Source organism: Pterocles gutturalis, unplaced genomic scaffold (assembly GCF_000699245.1).
Source record: "Pterocles gutturalis isolate BGI_N339 unplaced genomic scaffold, ASM69924v1 scaffold38750, whole genome shotgun sequence".
NCBI lineage: Eukaryota > Metazoa > Chordata > Aves > Pterocliformes > Pteroclidae > Pterocles > Pterocles gutturalis.
The window spans coordinates 1-14,841 of record NW_010142145.1 but is presented as its reverse complement, the minus strand read 5'-3'; the positions used below and the strand labels follow the sequence as shown (position 1 = coordinate 14,841).

The following is a 14,841-nucleotide window of genomic DNA, read 5'->3' as shown; positions in this document are numbered from 1 at the left end:
AAATAATATATATAATTATATATATTGTCTTTGCAAAGATAAAAAAGTGATTTCAGCTGAATCTCTCTTTGACAACAAGTATGAATTAGGTTATGTAGTTAAGAGCATCTTTAAATGTAATTTTAAATTCCCAACTTTTAATAGGCTTAAAGCTTCACTTCCTCAAAACTGTATGGTTTTGGGGTTTTTTTTTGGCCACCAAATCCCTCATCGTAGTTATGACCTAGAGGTTTAAAAAAAACCCCTATTTTGTTTGGAAGTAAATGAAATGTTTTGAAGTGTTCTGGTTTGTTCTTTCCTTCAAAATGTTGATTTCGGCAATCTGTATTGAAAAGTTAAAATAATAGATAGTTGAGAGACCCAGATAGCATTAGCCTTTTGGAAAGTCTCTTATGTTCGTAGCCCAATTGTCCTGAACCAGTAATAAACTGCACCTGCCCTACCGTCAGAGGTAAGCTACCTAACCTGTAAAATGGGCACTACCTCCGTGAGATTTTAGACGCCTCTTCTCTTTTTTACAGTGCTGTGTAAGACTTAACTGATCTGCCACCGCTCATTAAACTGGCCCTGATATTCACCTGATAATTCCTGTTGCAGGCAGGCCCTGCTGACACGATGTAGTACGAAATCGAGCCACACAGAATTTCTAATATGCACCTCTTGCTTTTAATCTAGAGACACAGAAATGACAGGAGAACTTTTAAGTAGAAGCACGGTTCATGTTGATGGCCTCATAACAGAAAAATAATTTTGCAAAGCTTCACTGGGTAGTCCCTCTACCATTTAATATGTCTGTATGTAGAACAGTGTAATCCGAGTTCATGCAAGTATTCACTGTTGACTGATGGATTTTAATGTATATTCAAAGTTCTGTGTAATATGAAAATCTCAGATATATGCGTTGTATATAAAGGACTGTGTTTTCTTCATGTTCGTGTGTGTATGTAAACATGCTAGGAAAAACTTCAGCACGTGTTAAACACTCATCGTCACACTTGCACTGCACATAGACAAAAGACATGCTCCTTCAAATGTTTTTCTTCACGTTTTTTATATTTTTAACTCTCGGTCATCACAATTTTTCTGTAAAGATGACGAGAAGGTAACTTCCACAAAGCACTGTGTGATTCAACTCTAGTTTCTGGAAACTTCTTTGCAGTTGTTCTGTCGAGTGTGGGAGTGATTGAATTTCTGGGCCTTTGCATGTATGGTAATTTTGCTGAAAATAAATGTTTGCGATTTAATAGTCTTATATGTGTGGTTTTATTTTTTCACTTTTTAGGTGCCTTGAATTTCAATGCTGATGCTGCTGATTCCATTCCAGGAGAAGGACAACCTACAGATATAAACTCGGTAAATAAAGATAGGAAAGACACTACCAGTGATCAGAACAGAAGTAATTTACCACTTCCTAGTCTGTCTTCTGAAAGAGGTACAGATTATGAAAGCTCTTCCACAAAGCGTCATGGCTTGTGTAATCCAGAAAATCAGTATGGGAATTGCGAAGACTTCCACCAATATTTTGGTACCAGTAAAAGTTCAAAGAATCGCAACTTGCAAAGCCAGAGATGGCACAGATCAAGAAACGATAGCACATGTACTAGAAGTAAGATGAGTCAAAGTACTGCTGATGCTGCTGCAGTTCCAGGAATTTCTGATGCTGTAGTAGTGCCTGGGAGAAGAGCACCTCCTAGAGGATACAATGACTTTTTCTCCTCGGAGAGTGACAGGGAGGTTCCTAATGCAGATAGCAGAGGAGCAAAGCCAAAGAAAACACATGTGACGCATGCCTCTGGAAGAGGTTTCAGGGAGAAGGGAAAGCAAGTACATGAGCGGGAAAAGAGAGTGATGTCTAAACAGAAAGTAGGGCTGTTTGAAAATGTTCCATCTCTGGATTTGACTCAGTCTGACTCTTCGGAATCATCTGTTGGAAAAGCATTCTGTGATGTACCTTTTGGTAGCGGGGATGAGCAGAAAGGCTACAATTATGTGAACAAAAGATATCCCCGGAAGCCTGTGTGGAATAAACCCCCAGCAGAAAAGGAGTCTCAGAAAAGACATGATTCTTACTGTAGTAAAAACACAAAAGTAGGTAAGAAGTCTTCTCTTGCACATACTCCAAAAGATAAAAATGAGAAGAAGAAAGAACTCTCTGTTCACAAAAGTGATGAAAACTTTACCAACGAAATCAGGCCTCAATTGTCTGATTCTGTCAGATGTAATGGAAGAAAGTTCTTGCTAAAGGGGGATCAGACACCTGCACTTCATTTCAGCTGGACCCAGTACTGGAAAAAGCAAAGTGATGTACCAAAAAACAAAGAAACTCATACAGGTAAGCTTTCTAGACTGTCCTGTACTCCTATATTAAAGGTACGATCTTGGATAATTTAAACTGCCTTCACGTTTGACTAGCTGAAAAGGATTATTGCTTTACATTAGGTCAGTATCAGTTTCAGGGGGCAGAATGAAATGTAAATGTGTGGTTTCTGAGTGGGGAGGTGTTCTGTAAGTTTACTAGGGAAGAACAGATTTTATTTAAGGGGGTTTTTGTTTTGCTGCCAAACTGCAAATGGTGGCCTGGTCAGGCACCACGTTAAAACGTGTGTTGTGGGAGCGGGGAATAAAATTCTGAGCATTCTGAACAATGAGACTTGAGATGGACATTCCTAAAATGGATTTTTGCAGAATAAGTTCTCTCATGTTTTCTGTAGTAGAATGCCAGATAAATGAACTGTATTCTGCTCCTAAATGGATTTTTTTTTCTCTCTTTTGCAATGGTAATATCAAAAGGTGATTAGAAATAGAGAAAGTCTCTGGATACTGTTTTTGGAAGTTGAGAATAGAAACATGTGCCGTTGACAGTGTAAAGCAGGCCCACAGGTTTTGAGTGTCTAAATGAATTTTGTGGCATGTCATACTCTTAGGGAGTTAAAACATTGAATGGAAATGGGCTGAATCTCTTCAGTGCCACAGTACTGGTTTCCATTTCTCCAGGTATTGTTTAACCTAGGTAGCTTTCTCTTACTGTTTTAGATAAACTTAAGTGTGCACTGAGAAAATAGTTTTGTTATTCATAGCACCTAGCAGAAGAGCTACTTTCTTTCAGAGGCAATAAGGAGAGAGATTTTCCCTTTTTTTTTTTTGTTTTGTTTTGTTCCTTTCCAGTTGAACAAACACTAAGGTTTTTACAGAACATCTCAACCTCATCTCCTGCTGCTCAGAATGATAGAGACAGGTAGACTGGTTCCTGTTAGCTTAACTGGGGTATTGAATCTTTTGAAGATTTTGCTTCTCAGGGTCTCTTCTCTGTCAGAGCTGAGAAAGTGGTAGCAACATTGGGAAGCGTAAGGTAGCTCCAGTCAGAAACTTTGTTTCTTCAGGAGAAGCTCAAGGATCAAGATCCTCCTTGATCCTTTCTAATTTAAATACATGAACTTCCATGCTCCTGGGTTCTACTTGAATCACAAAATTAAAGATCTTATTAAATTAAAAACATCATATGCAATAAGCAGAAAGAGAATTAATAATCTTTTACAGGGAGCTTAAGGAATTTACACCTCAAAAATGGCAGTGTTTCTTTGCATGCTTTGCTTGGGAGCTATTTTGTATCTGCCACTCTTTTCAGGGGACTGACTGTGCATTTTAACTATTTATGGGACAGCTGTCCTTTCTGAGTATGGTGTAGCTTTGGCCTTCTGGAGAAAAGAAGTACGTTTTAGGTAGAGATGCTTTCTTTGCAGCAGGTAATATTCATGGGGTACTGAAAGCAAAAATGACTGTTCATTCTAAATCTTGCGGTGCTTGATTCAGGAGGGCTGGAAAAGAAGCTTGAAAGTGCTGATATCCTATTAAGCAGGGTTAACAGTGTTAACACTTCCAAGTTGCCACGCAACCCTGGGCTTGCTTTTAGTCATGTGTGGTACAGGTACATGTTGAATTGATAGTAATTTTTCTTCTGTTATTTTCATTTTTTTTTGTCCTTCATTATAAATTCTATATTATAGTGCCCTTATATTGGCACTATCTAAAAATGTTACATTTTTACTCTTGTAATTAAGATACCTTAAATTTCTGTGGTCATAGATCAAATAGAATTTCTACGGTGTATTGGGTAGGATGGGAGAGTTGCTCTGGCAGAACTGAAGTTACTGCTGCCTTTGTTATGGTTACGCATGTAAATGTGTTTTCAGGATGTTTTGTCTTTCATTTGGAGTTCTTGCTTTATTTTCAAAATACTTTTTCACATTCTTTCATATGGCTCAAGAGGCCCTGTACTTTGACTTTTGTTTCCCTAATTCCACTCCTAAAGCAGTCAGTTTATGATGCGTTTATTTGTATAATCCAGGTGCTTTACTGTTAGTATTTGTTGTGTGGTGTTCCAGGAATACTTGAGGACGGGAATTAAGTTTAATTTTGGCTGAAACTTCTGTAGTTACGAGCTTTTTGCTTTAAGCTTTATGGAAAGATAAATTCTGTATATAAAGTGATAAGTAAAATCTCAAACTTCTGCCAAGGTTAAAACTATTAACTAATTTGTAAGATCAGAATGATCTTAACATCACCATTCATCTGATTTATCAACAGGAATTACTGTTGTCACTTTTGTAGGAATCTCATACTCCCTCTTCCTGCTCTGAAACTTGAGAATTGCGTACCAAGTATCAAACTGCAATCTTCCTTGCTCTACCTTGCTCATGGCCACACAGGAAAAAAAAAGTTCTGTTTTAATTTACATGAGATCTTGGAATTTCATTTGAATTTTGTTTCTCAGCTAGCTGATACTTCACGCACAATTAATATATTTTATTTGCAGGGTCACTGATTGAACAGCTGACCACAGAGAAGTACGAGTGTATGGTATGCTGTGAGGTGGTCCGAATAGTAGCCCCAGTGTGGAGCTGTCAGAATTGTTATCATGTATTCCACTTGAATTGCATTAAGAAGTGGGCACGATCGCCGGCTTCCCAAGCTGAAGGTTAGTATTCTCTCTCGTATACACTTTCTTTCTTAAATATATATAATACTGAATGAAAAGCTCAACATGAGCCAGCAGTGTGCGCTTGCAGCCTAGAAAGTCAACCGTATCCTGGGCTGGAGGAGGCTTTGAGCAACCTGGTTTTAGTGGAAGGTGTCCCTGCCCGTGGCAGGGGGGTTGGAACTTGATGATCTTTAACGTCCCTTCCAATCCAAACCATTCTGTGATTCTATTCAAAGAATTGTATTCATTCAGTGATTCTAGCAAAGTACATGTGTTTCTTATGTTGGAAAACTACTTGTAAATATTGTCTAAGGTTGCCAGTAAGCTGTATCCAAAGCAAATTTTAAATAAAAAATTGGGTTTTTTAGGGTTCTTTGGATGCTTTGTATAATCCTCCTAACTGTTTTGATTCTTTTTAGTATTCTAGCTTAAACTGATTTTCAGGTTTGGATACATAAGATCACTCAGTGAAATCGGTGCATCAAGATGCAAAGGTCTATGGCTGTGTTTTTACTCACCAAGAAATGTCTCATCTTCTCATCTGTGCTTGGCTGAGCAGTCAGACAGAAGCAAGCATTAGTTGTCCGCTTTTACTCAACCACTTCTTAGTTCTGTTCTCAGTTAAAGTATTCATGAAATTTGTCACTAGTGCCATGCAGTGAAATGAAATTCAGAAAAGACAAAAGCTTCTGCTTTTCTCATTAGCTTAAACTGTTCGTAATTCTTTGTGTTATGGCACTTTTTCAAACTGTTATACCACTACTTTCTGCCCTTTAAATGCTTTGTTGTAAGTAAAGGCTGTATTGCAGCCTCTCTGCTGTGTTCAGTTGTGTGATGTTGACCTACTCTAAAGACTAATGTTAATCAGGAAATAGGGTTAATTTTTTCTGTACCCTGCTTGTTTAGCCTTTACCATTTTTCATGTGTCTTTCTGTCTCTCTCTGGGCAGGCTGAAGAAATATAGCCTGTCAGCTACTTTCAGATGTTTGAGAGAAGTTCTTACAGACTATATAAGTCTCTTACAGAAAGGATTTGTTGCCATGTTCTTGAGTTTCTGAAGATGCATAGTCGTCTGGGTAGGACTAGTCATGCTTCATACTGGCAGTAGAAAGGAAGTTACAAATACCAGCACAAGATTTGAAACATAAAGGCATTGTAATGTTTGAGAAGGGAACAGATTTTTTGTTAAGACTGAGATGATAAGCCAAAATGAGAGTGATTGCTGAGAACTTTTATCTGTTTCTCTGTCACCTTTGGAGCTGATTTATCTCCCTGAAACAACTTGTTGCTTGATCAAAAGAATATCTGCTTGTGTAAGGAAGGTTTTGCTTATCTGTCAAGAGAGTGACCTTAGATCATTGAATCCTGATAGCATTTCAGATAGCCATATCGTTTGGCCATTTGTTTTTCTTATAAGAATTAGTGGAGTAAATGTGTTACTGTATCCTATATATGAGAGAACTTGAGCTAATCATTAATTGAATTCAAGGTGGTGGCCTCAGTAGAACTGATTCCATAGCTCCTGTAAGGACACTGATGTATATTTCTTGACCTGTAAGGCCCTGCTACCCTGTCTTGGTTAGACCATGTACTTTAGAGTGTATTTGTTTTATGGTAGGTTGTTTCAATGTAGATTCTACTTTTCAGGCTTTGTATAATGTTGAGGAATACACTAGAACCCTGGCAATAATTATTGTCTACCAGAAGAGAAATAGGACACTGTAATCTACCTAACTCAGTAATTCACTGTTTTTCTGGAAGAGGAAAAAAACATTTTTTTTCTGGACACAATTTACTTTAAATCTGTTCAGTTCTGCAAATGTTACAATGAATTCCAGTCAATTTTATCTCATCTCAACACCTAAACTTTTCACTGCTACATTTCACTTCCAGCCTAATGAGAATATTTTGTTCATAACATCAGTTTTGAGTGTTCATTTTTCTGTGTTTTTGAAGCAACTATGTGTTGAATGTCCTTCTACTGAGGCCTTACAGCAGCTCTTCTTTCTATGGCACGTAATAGGATGCTGAAAGTGTGTGTGTGTACATAATTTCTCACAATTTTTCCTGATCACGGCATTGTATCAGAGAAATCCTGAATACTTGAATGAGGTAGATAACATCCTTGGTGGGGTATCTTCTCTTGTAGTTCTGTCTTACAGATCAATGGTAATGGGTCTGTGTTATGAAGGAAAAGCAGGTGCAGATCCCTCGGGGGCAAGGCACAACTCTCAGCAAATGAAAGCTTTGGCTTTAATGGAAGTGTAGCATTACCATGGTGGGAGCCCCAGGACACCAACACTAATCAAATGGGGACCCCACGCAACAGAACCCTGTATGAAGCTCAAAGGAATGCACCACAGGGATGGATAATAAAACTTGCACTGATTAACAGATTGTACATATGTAATTTCCTCTGTCGCTCAATAGCAAACTTGCTGATGTAATGCAGGTGGTGTTGTCCCAGTTCCAAGATCCACAGGTGGCTGTTGGTACCCGTGCAGAGGTGGTGCAGATGAGGGGGTGAGCCGAACTACCCTGGGTTACCGTGTCAATGAGATAAAACGTGCTTGGGACTCTATATATTTGGGTGGGAAGAAGCAAAGAACTACCCTAGGTTAGTGTAGCAAAGTCTTCTCGTACCCTACAGTATCTCTATTCCTGGGGACTCTTTCAGATGTGTTTCACTGAAGGTGTCTTCTTTCAGAGACTTCTTTGCCTTCTATTGTCTTGATGGTCATTTGAAAAATAACTTTTAGTTTGGCCAAGCCAGGTGAAAGAATCTCCTGATTATCTATGGGGAGTCAGAGGGCATTGCTCTGTTCTTGTTCTGCCTACTTTAGACTTGTGGTTGACATCCAATGTTTAGTGTTTCTCCACTGCAGACTGTCAGTGGCACTCAGAACTAGAGAATGGATTTTCATGGTGTATTAGAGTTGTCCTGGTCAGGAGAAGGAGCTCTGCTAGGCATCACTTTGCCATCGTGCGGAAAGATTCTTTCCTATGTAACTTTCTCCTTAGCAAGCTTTTTTATTAGTGACCTTTTGGTATTGCACAGCTAAGGTCGAGCTGATAAAAATACCTGCATTGCACACAAGATGTTTTACTTTATGTTTGTAAAGAGGAAATTGTTGTCTCTTGCCCCCTTCCTCCTTCTGAAAAAAAGGATGCTTCAATGATATTTGACTTGTGCCCTTACATTGATGGAACAAAATTTTAAGCAATTTCCTCCCTTCTTTGCAGGGAAGGTAGTTTTACTGGTATTTTCATTTTGGCTGAAAGGGTTGGAGATATTTGAGTTACTACAACTGTCTCTTTCTGTTCTGCTCCCTATGCTGTACCTGCCCTCCACTTCCAGATGAGATAGCAGTCTGTGCCAATCCAGTATTGGCCTCTAAGAGTTTCAGTGATGAGAATATGAATATGAAAAAAAGTGCCTTTTTTTCTTTTGTTGCCTTTTTTTTTTTTTTTCTTAAGGGGTGCTGTGCAAGGGCTGAAGCCATTCTGTGTGCCTTGGATATTACACAAATGTTGTCACTTTTTTGTTACTGGGGTAAGAGCTTTTGATTGTGGCTAGCTGAGAAGTCAAAATAATTTATTCTGATACATCTTATCTCATTGGAAAACTGCGCAAGACTTGTTAGAAATGGTAACATGAAACTGCCTGTGTTGATTCTAGTATATCCTCCTACAGCTGAAGTGACTGAAATCTTCTGTTTGGAGTTTTTTTTATGTATTGTATGTATTGATCAATACATTGATTATGTATTATTGTATATTTGTTGAAAATTTCTGCTGTACTGCTGCCTTTGGAAATGTAGCCGTTTAACATCCACTCTTTATTCCGGTAGATGTGTTTGGATCCTTTCTTATGTAATCATCTATGACTCATCTAGGCAAGCATGTAAAAAGGAAAGTTGCTTGTTTGAAACTGCACGTAAAGATCACTAGTCTGTATATGTAGTTCCCAGCTCTTCCTGCTCAAGGTTCTTTTGAGCCTCTTAATCCTTTAGGATTCTGGAAACTGAGGAGACCGTGCGTTTATGACAACAGGTATGCAATAGGAAATGGAAGGATTCTGGGCACACTACAAGAAGTAAAGATTTTTGTGACTGAAAGTGCTACAAATAGGGACCCTTGCAATATGAAAGTGTATGGAAAAAGGTTTAGTAAATAATTACAAGTAGGGAATCTTTTTATCTTGGAGGGAGATAATAGCAAATACTAAAACAGTCTCTAGTAGATGAGAGTGAGGTGCGTTGATTTTGCTTAAGCGACTGTCCTTTTGTTGTCTTTGGTTGGAGTTGTGCCTACTTCGCTCCTATTCATGAGGGTGTTCATCCTGTAGGGTCATCCCCATTCTCACTTTCTTCAGTAATCAGGATTTGTAAGGAGTTACAGAGCCACTCCTTATAAACGTGGATGTCACGAGTCATCCTACTGTCGTTCTACCATAATTGCATGTGAATCCAGGAAGAAAACTTGTATTTCATATGTTTTTGGAGGAAAGCAACCATGCATGTTCCTTATGGGTAGACCCACATGAATGTAGTTATGTCTTAGAGAAGCAAAGGATAATCAGTGATTAAGAAGAACAAAATATATCTTGAAAGGCTGTTTTACTTGATAAAAGGTTCCTATTTTACAAGGACCCTCACTATACTCTAGAGAAACTGTTGCTTGTAGAGGACTAAGCATCCTGATGTTGGAGAGATGTTGGTTGGAGAGATGTTGATAGGAGAGGGCTTCTGCGGGCCTCTTGAAGCTTTGATGATAGGCTTACATTCACAGCTTTTGAAAAAACATAACATGGAATAACAATAAAAGAAATGATGTTGTTGATGTGATAGTTAAGTATACTGTACAAAGTAATCCTGTAGGGAATCCCTTAGGGTTTAGTATGATAGCTTTCGGAGGAGCCACATAAGGTACCAAGTACTGAGAAGCATAGGTGTGCTTTAGATTTTCCTTTCAAGAGTATGAGGGCAGCCTGTAATCTGGATCATCTGTAGTTTGTGAAAATCATCCTTGGGCGTTATGATGGTTAACATAAGAAGTCTCCAATCCAATTGGCAGTGAACCGAAGTGTGCCTGTCACTCCAGTGCAGTTTTCCTGTCACACAGGGTCTCCTATTGGCAATACCGCCTGCATTCCAGGAAAAAATGAAAATGTCTTGGTCAGATTTCTTGATTGTGAAGAGCTGGTCTCAAATCACAGCTTTATTAATTTACCAGCACTGAATTGATTGGTTGAGACAGTTAGAGCTAATCAGTTTATGGATTTTTTTTTATATTTCTGTATATAGATATTAAAAAAAAAAATATCTCTCTCCTCCCTGCCCCATTTTGTGTTCATTAGAGCTCACACTGATATTCTTCACAGCCAGGTATGTTCTGAATTTGGGAAACATTGTCATGAATGTTGCTTTCCTTACACTGAAGTTCTTCCTTTACTGCTAACCAACATCCTTCTGAAACGCAGCAGCACAAAAAGTACTATTTAATAAAATACTCACTTGAAGAATAATGTCCTAGTCAGTACCTAGGTTTTTTTCATCTTTCCATTAATTAAAGTAGATTATTCTGGTTTATGTAGCACTAATTTATTCTGGACATGAAGCAATACTAAATTGGTTTTCTACAAGACACATAGACTCGTTAAATGAGAGAAGGAAGATACAGGGTGGTGCTTAAGACTGTAGGCAATCTTAAAATTCTGTATAAAGTTGAAGCCTGGTCAAATGAAGTACCAGTGTTTATCTTGTTACTGTATAAAAACACATTTTTGTTAACTGCTTTCTCACCACTTCTGAGTGAATGGAAAAACTTTGTTTGGTTGTAGCTGTGGTAAGAAACAAGGTGAGAGCACTTGTTCTAGGTTTGCAAATTAGCTCCCTTATTTCCTTAAAGTCACTTTTATCTTTCATTTTTTTTATCTACAGATGGTAATAGTGGTTGGAGATGTCCAGCTTGTCAGAATGCCTCTACACAAGTTCCCAAAACTTACACTTGTTTCTGTGGTGAGTTTCTTGCTTGCTTTTGCAAGGAAAAACAATTTTGTCATTTTGATTCTTTTTTTTTTAATTTGAATTCTGATATTGCTGCTTGTTTGCCTACATCCCTGAAATTTAACACTGTTTAAAACTTCCTTGACACTGGAAGGTGGTTGTGCAGAGAATGTTGCTTAAAACATTTAAAAAATAAAATATTAAATCACAAGTGATAAATATTTCAATATAATTATATAAAAATTGTGATTTTTTTTTTCTAGCGTGATGATAGAATTGGACTGCTATTCTACAAGCTTTCCTTCTGTAGTAGGACTGAAATAACCTGGATACATTATGTCTTTCTTTGTGGCAAGATACACCAAAATAATACACAGTTCAAGTATCTGACTATCTAAACCTTTAAATGATTTTGCAACTTTGTCATTTGTATTGATCGGGGACACGTACAGGTTAAACAGGAAATAATATTGAGAAATAAATCTTCTGGAGCTTGATATTCCAGTGGTATTTACTTTTAAGTAAGTTGAATGTATATCAGCACTGAAAACTGAGAAAAACATAGAACATCTTTGTGTTGCTTTGTTTTTCAAAGGCAACTACTGACAGTACTGAAAATACAGCTTTTTCTTTTTGGTGTTTTGGATAGTTTTCCCAAATTCAGTATTTGTATTCAAGGTAATAAATATGTTTCTGTCTTTGACATGGTTTAGGTAAAGTGCACAATCCCGAATGGAATAGAAATGAAATCCCACATAGCTGTGGGGAACTTTGTGGAAAGAAGAGACAGTGTTTGGACTGTCCACATCTTTGTAACATGTAAGTAAATGTTTATCATATGAATAGTGAAGTGATCTAGAGAAAATTTCCAAAGACTGTATTTGGATATTTTTTTACTATAGGATATGCTTAAAGGTGTATTTAGTTTATAGCTCAACTGAAGCCTGGAAGAAGTACACGATGTTTGTGTTTCTAAGTCTAAAGTGAGTTCATATGAGAGAATAAACAAGGGGTCAACAACAATAGTTGGAGCAACATTTCTGTCTGTTTTAGGAATTGAACTAGCTGCCTGGTTTGTTTCAAGAACTTTAATTAAAGCAGAGAAATAATAGTGAACAGAAGTAATTTTAAACGTGTACCCAGTGATCCACCAGATGTTTTAGGTGTTGCTTTTCCTAGAACAGTGTTTGTATATCTTAATCTAAGAGTGGTGGTAAGTTGTTTCAACTGAAGGACTGCTTACTTCTTTCCTTTGTTTCTTTTCTGTTCTTTGGCTTGTAAACTGTTGAGGATAAGAGGGTGTTGTATGTATTTATCTATGTGTTGAGACCACCAGAAGGTTGAACCAGAATCCCTCATGGAGATCTTAGTATACAAAACTCATATTGTTTTTGCTAACTTTTATTAGTATAATTCAATGAAGAGAGGCAAAGAAGAGCAATTCTGTTTTCAGTGTTTTCCTTTAGGTTTTTTTTCAGCAGTGTGGTAGCATTATATTGATAAGGTTAACAGCACTGGACATGCTTTTTCAATGTATAAATCTGCTTGCTAGTCAGAAAAATAAATGCTATGTTGTTCCTAGTGTATCTAGCTTCATTTTCCATGTATGGAAGTTGTTCCATAATGCCTGTTCATATATCTGTTTTGAGAAATTTTTAATAGTCAGAAACAGTTGTTTCTGCTCTTGGTGTACATTCAAAAATGTCAGTCATTCCAGCAGATAGGTTGTCATCTTACACTTTTTTCAAGGTTTACTCACATTCAGAACTTCCCTAGAACTTTACTCCAAACTTTTTATTTAATGCATTGTTTCAAGCCTATTTCAATATCTTGTTGAATAACATTTCTTTACTCTTTAATACTTCTTTCCCACACCTGAAAATATTCTATCTGATTTCTTTTCAGACTATCATTTCAGTGCTCTAGCTGTTTTCTTAACTTATCATTGTACTAGTTCCTCTTCTCTGTGGTTTGCAGGGTAAAACTGAAACACACATCAGCTTTCGAACTACACTTGAAGTAGCTGATATCCTGATTTAGCAGAACACTGATTCTCTTGGAGGCCAGCTGCTGGCCTCCAACTCAGGAGGGGCATGTGTCTGTAGAGGACTCTGTCCAGTCAGAAGTAAGCAGACACCTTAACTACTTTGAGAACTCCCTGACTGCAATTTACTACCTGACAAACTTTCCTATAGTGCTTGAAAGAAACAGCTGTTCTTTTCCTCTTCTTTCCTGTTCCAGTCTACAGGAGAGGCTCAGTCTCTGGCATTCTCTTCTGGGAAGTCTTCTGAACAATAGTGGCAATATTGTGCCTATTGCAAGTTACGAATTCGTAGTTTCTGGTAGACTGATCTGCATCAAAAGCTGTTTGCTACCAGTTTTAAGTTGTAGCAAATTTTAAAGTATTATTCAGCACATTCCACATGAGTAAAAATCCATGCTGAGATCATCCAGTCCTGGAGGTAAAGGAAACAGTGAGGGTGCAGATCAAGATCGTGGAAGGTTTTGGTACTCTCTGATTTGCGATAGTGACCTGGAGAGGAATACGCTTTCAGCAACTATGATACCCAATTTTGGACATTCCTCAGTATATGTTGGATACTTCGTCCTCCTGTAGTGGGTAAGGACTGAGCAGCAACCATGCGCCACCGAGTGCGACGTGGCTGCTCCCTTCCCCCATTCCCTCTTCCCAGTGAGGTCGGGGAAAGACTGAAAAAAACTCGTGAGTTGAGGTAACGACAGATTTAATAATAAAACATAGGAAAAAGAGAAGATAAAAACAGCAGCAATATTAATAGAAATACACAATGGCAAACAGCTCAGCACTGAAGCACCGCCCAAACCCCCGCCCCACCTCTCCCGCCTAGCTTCCTCCTGTATTCCGGGCATTCAGCGTGGAAAGAAAACGGAGGCAGACTTGCTGCCTCTCCTGCACATTACCTTACAGGAAGAGGAGGAACAACTCTTACTGGTGGCATTAGAAACACTGAGTTCAAAAGTAAAGCCACCAATTCAAAAGAAGAAATTAATAGAAAAGTTTTTGTCTCTAATCCATTGAAAACCACCAAAGAAAGGAATGTATTAGTGGTTTGGACATGTGATATTTGTTTGGAGTGTTGAGTTGGTGCATGTGTGCTGTTGAAATGCAAAATATGATATGTGTTAGTAATACTTCTAGTTAGGAGATGTGTGCGTGCCTGCAGGGGTATGATCTTATTGGCATTACGGAGATGTGGTGGGATGGATCCTACCTCTGGAGTGTTGGAATGCAGGGATACAGGCTCTTTAGGAAGGACAGGCAGGGGAGACAAGGAGGGGGTGTCACCCTCTACGTCAAAGACCACCTGGAGTGCATGGAGCTCTGCCTGGGGATGGATGAGGAGCCAACAGAGAGCTTGTGGGTCAGGATCAAAGGGAGGGCACGGACAGGTGACATTATAGTGGGGGTCTGCTCCAGGCCACCTGTCCAGGGAGAGCAAGTGGATGAGGCCCTCTACAGACAGAGAGGAGCAGCCTCACGCTCACAAGCCCTGGTCTTCATGGGGGGTTTCAACCACGCTGATATCTATTGGAAGAACAACACAGCACAGCATAGGCAGGCCAGGAAGTTCCTGGAATATGTTGATATTCCTTCTCCAAGTGCTAGAGGAGCTAACCAGGAGAGGGGCTATGCTGCACCTTGTTCTCACCAACAAGGAAGGGCTGGTGGGGAATGTGGCACTCAAGGGCAGCCTGGGGTGCAGCGACCATGAGATGGTGGAGTTCGAGATCCTCAGGACAGTGAGGAGGGTGCACAGCAAACTCACTACCCTGGACTGTAGGAGACCTGACTTTGGCCTCTTCAGGGACCTGCTT

At 38.8% G+C, this 14,841-nt stretch overlaps 1 protein-coding gene across 1 annotated transcript; it reads left to right on the top strand.

The window, feature by feature from the left end:
• Positions 1-1,282: 1,282 nt before the first annotated feature.
• On the top strand, positions 1,283-11,809 carry LOC104469680 (transcriptional repressor NF-X1-like; the record flags this gene model as incomplete). The annotated part of the gene is made up of 4 exons (XM_010084275.1): positions 1,283-2,332; positions 4,814-4,975; positions 10,921-10,998; positions 11,700-11,809. Coding segments are annotated over 4 exons (1,400 nt in total), but the record flags the coding sequence as incomplete, so codon positions are not given.
• Positions 11,810-14,841: the final 3,032 nt, after the last annotated feature.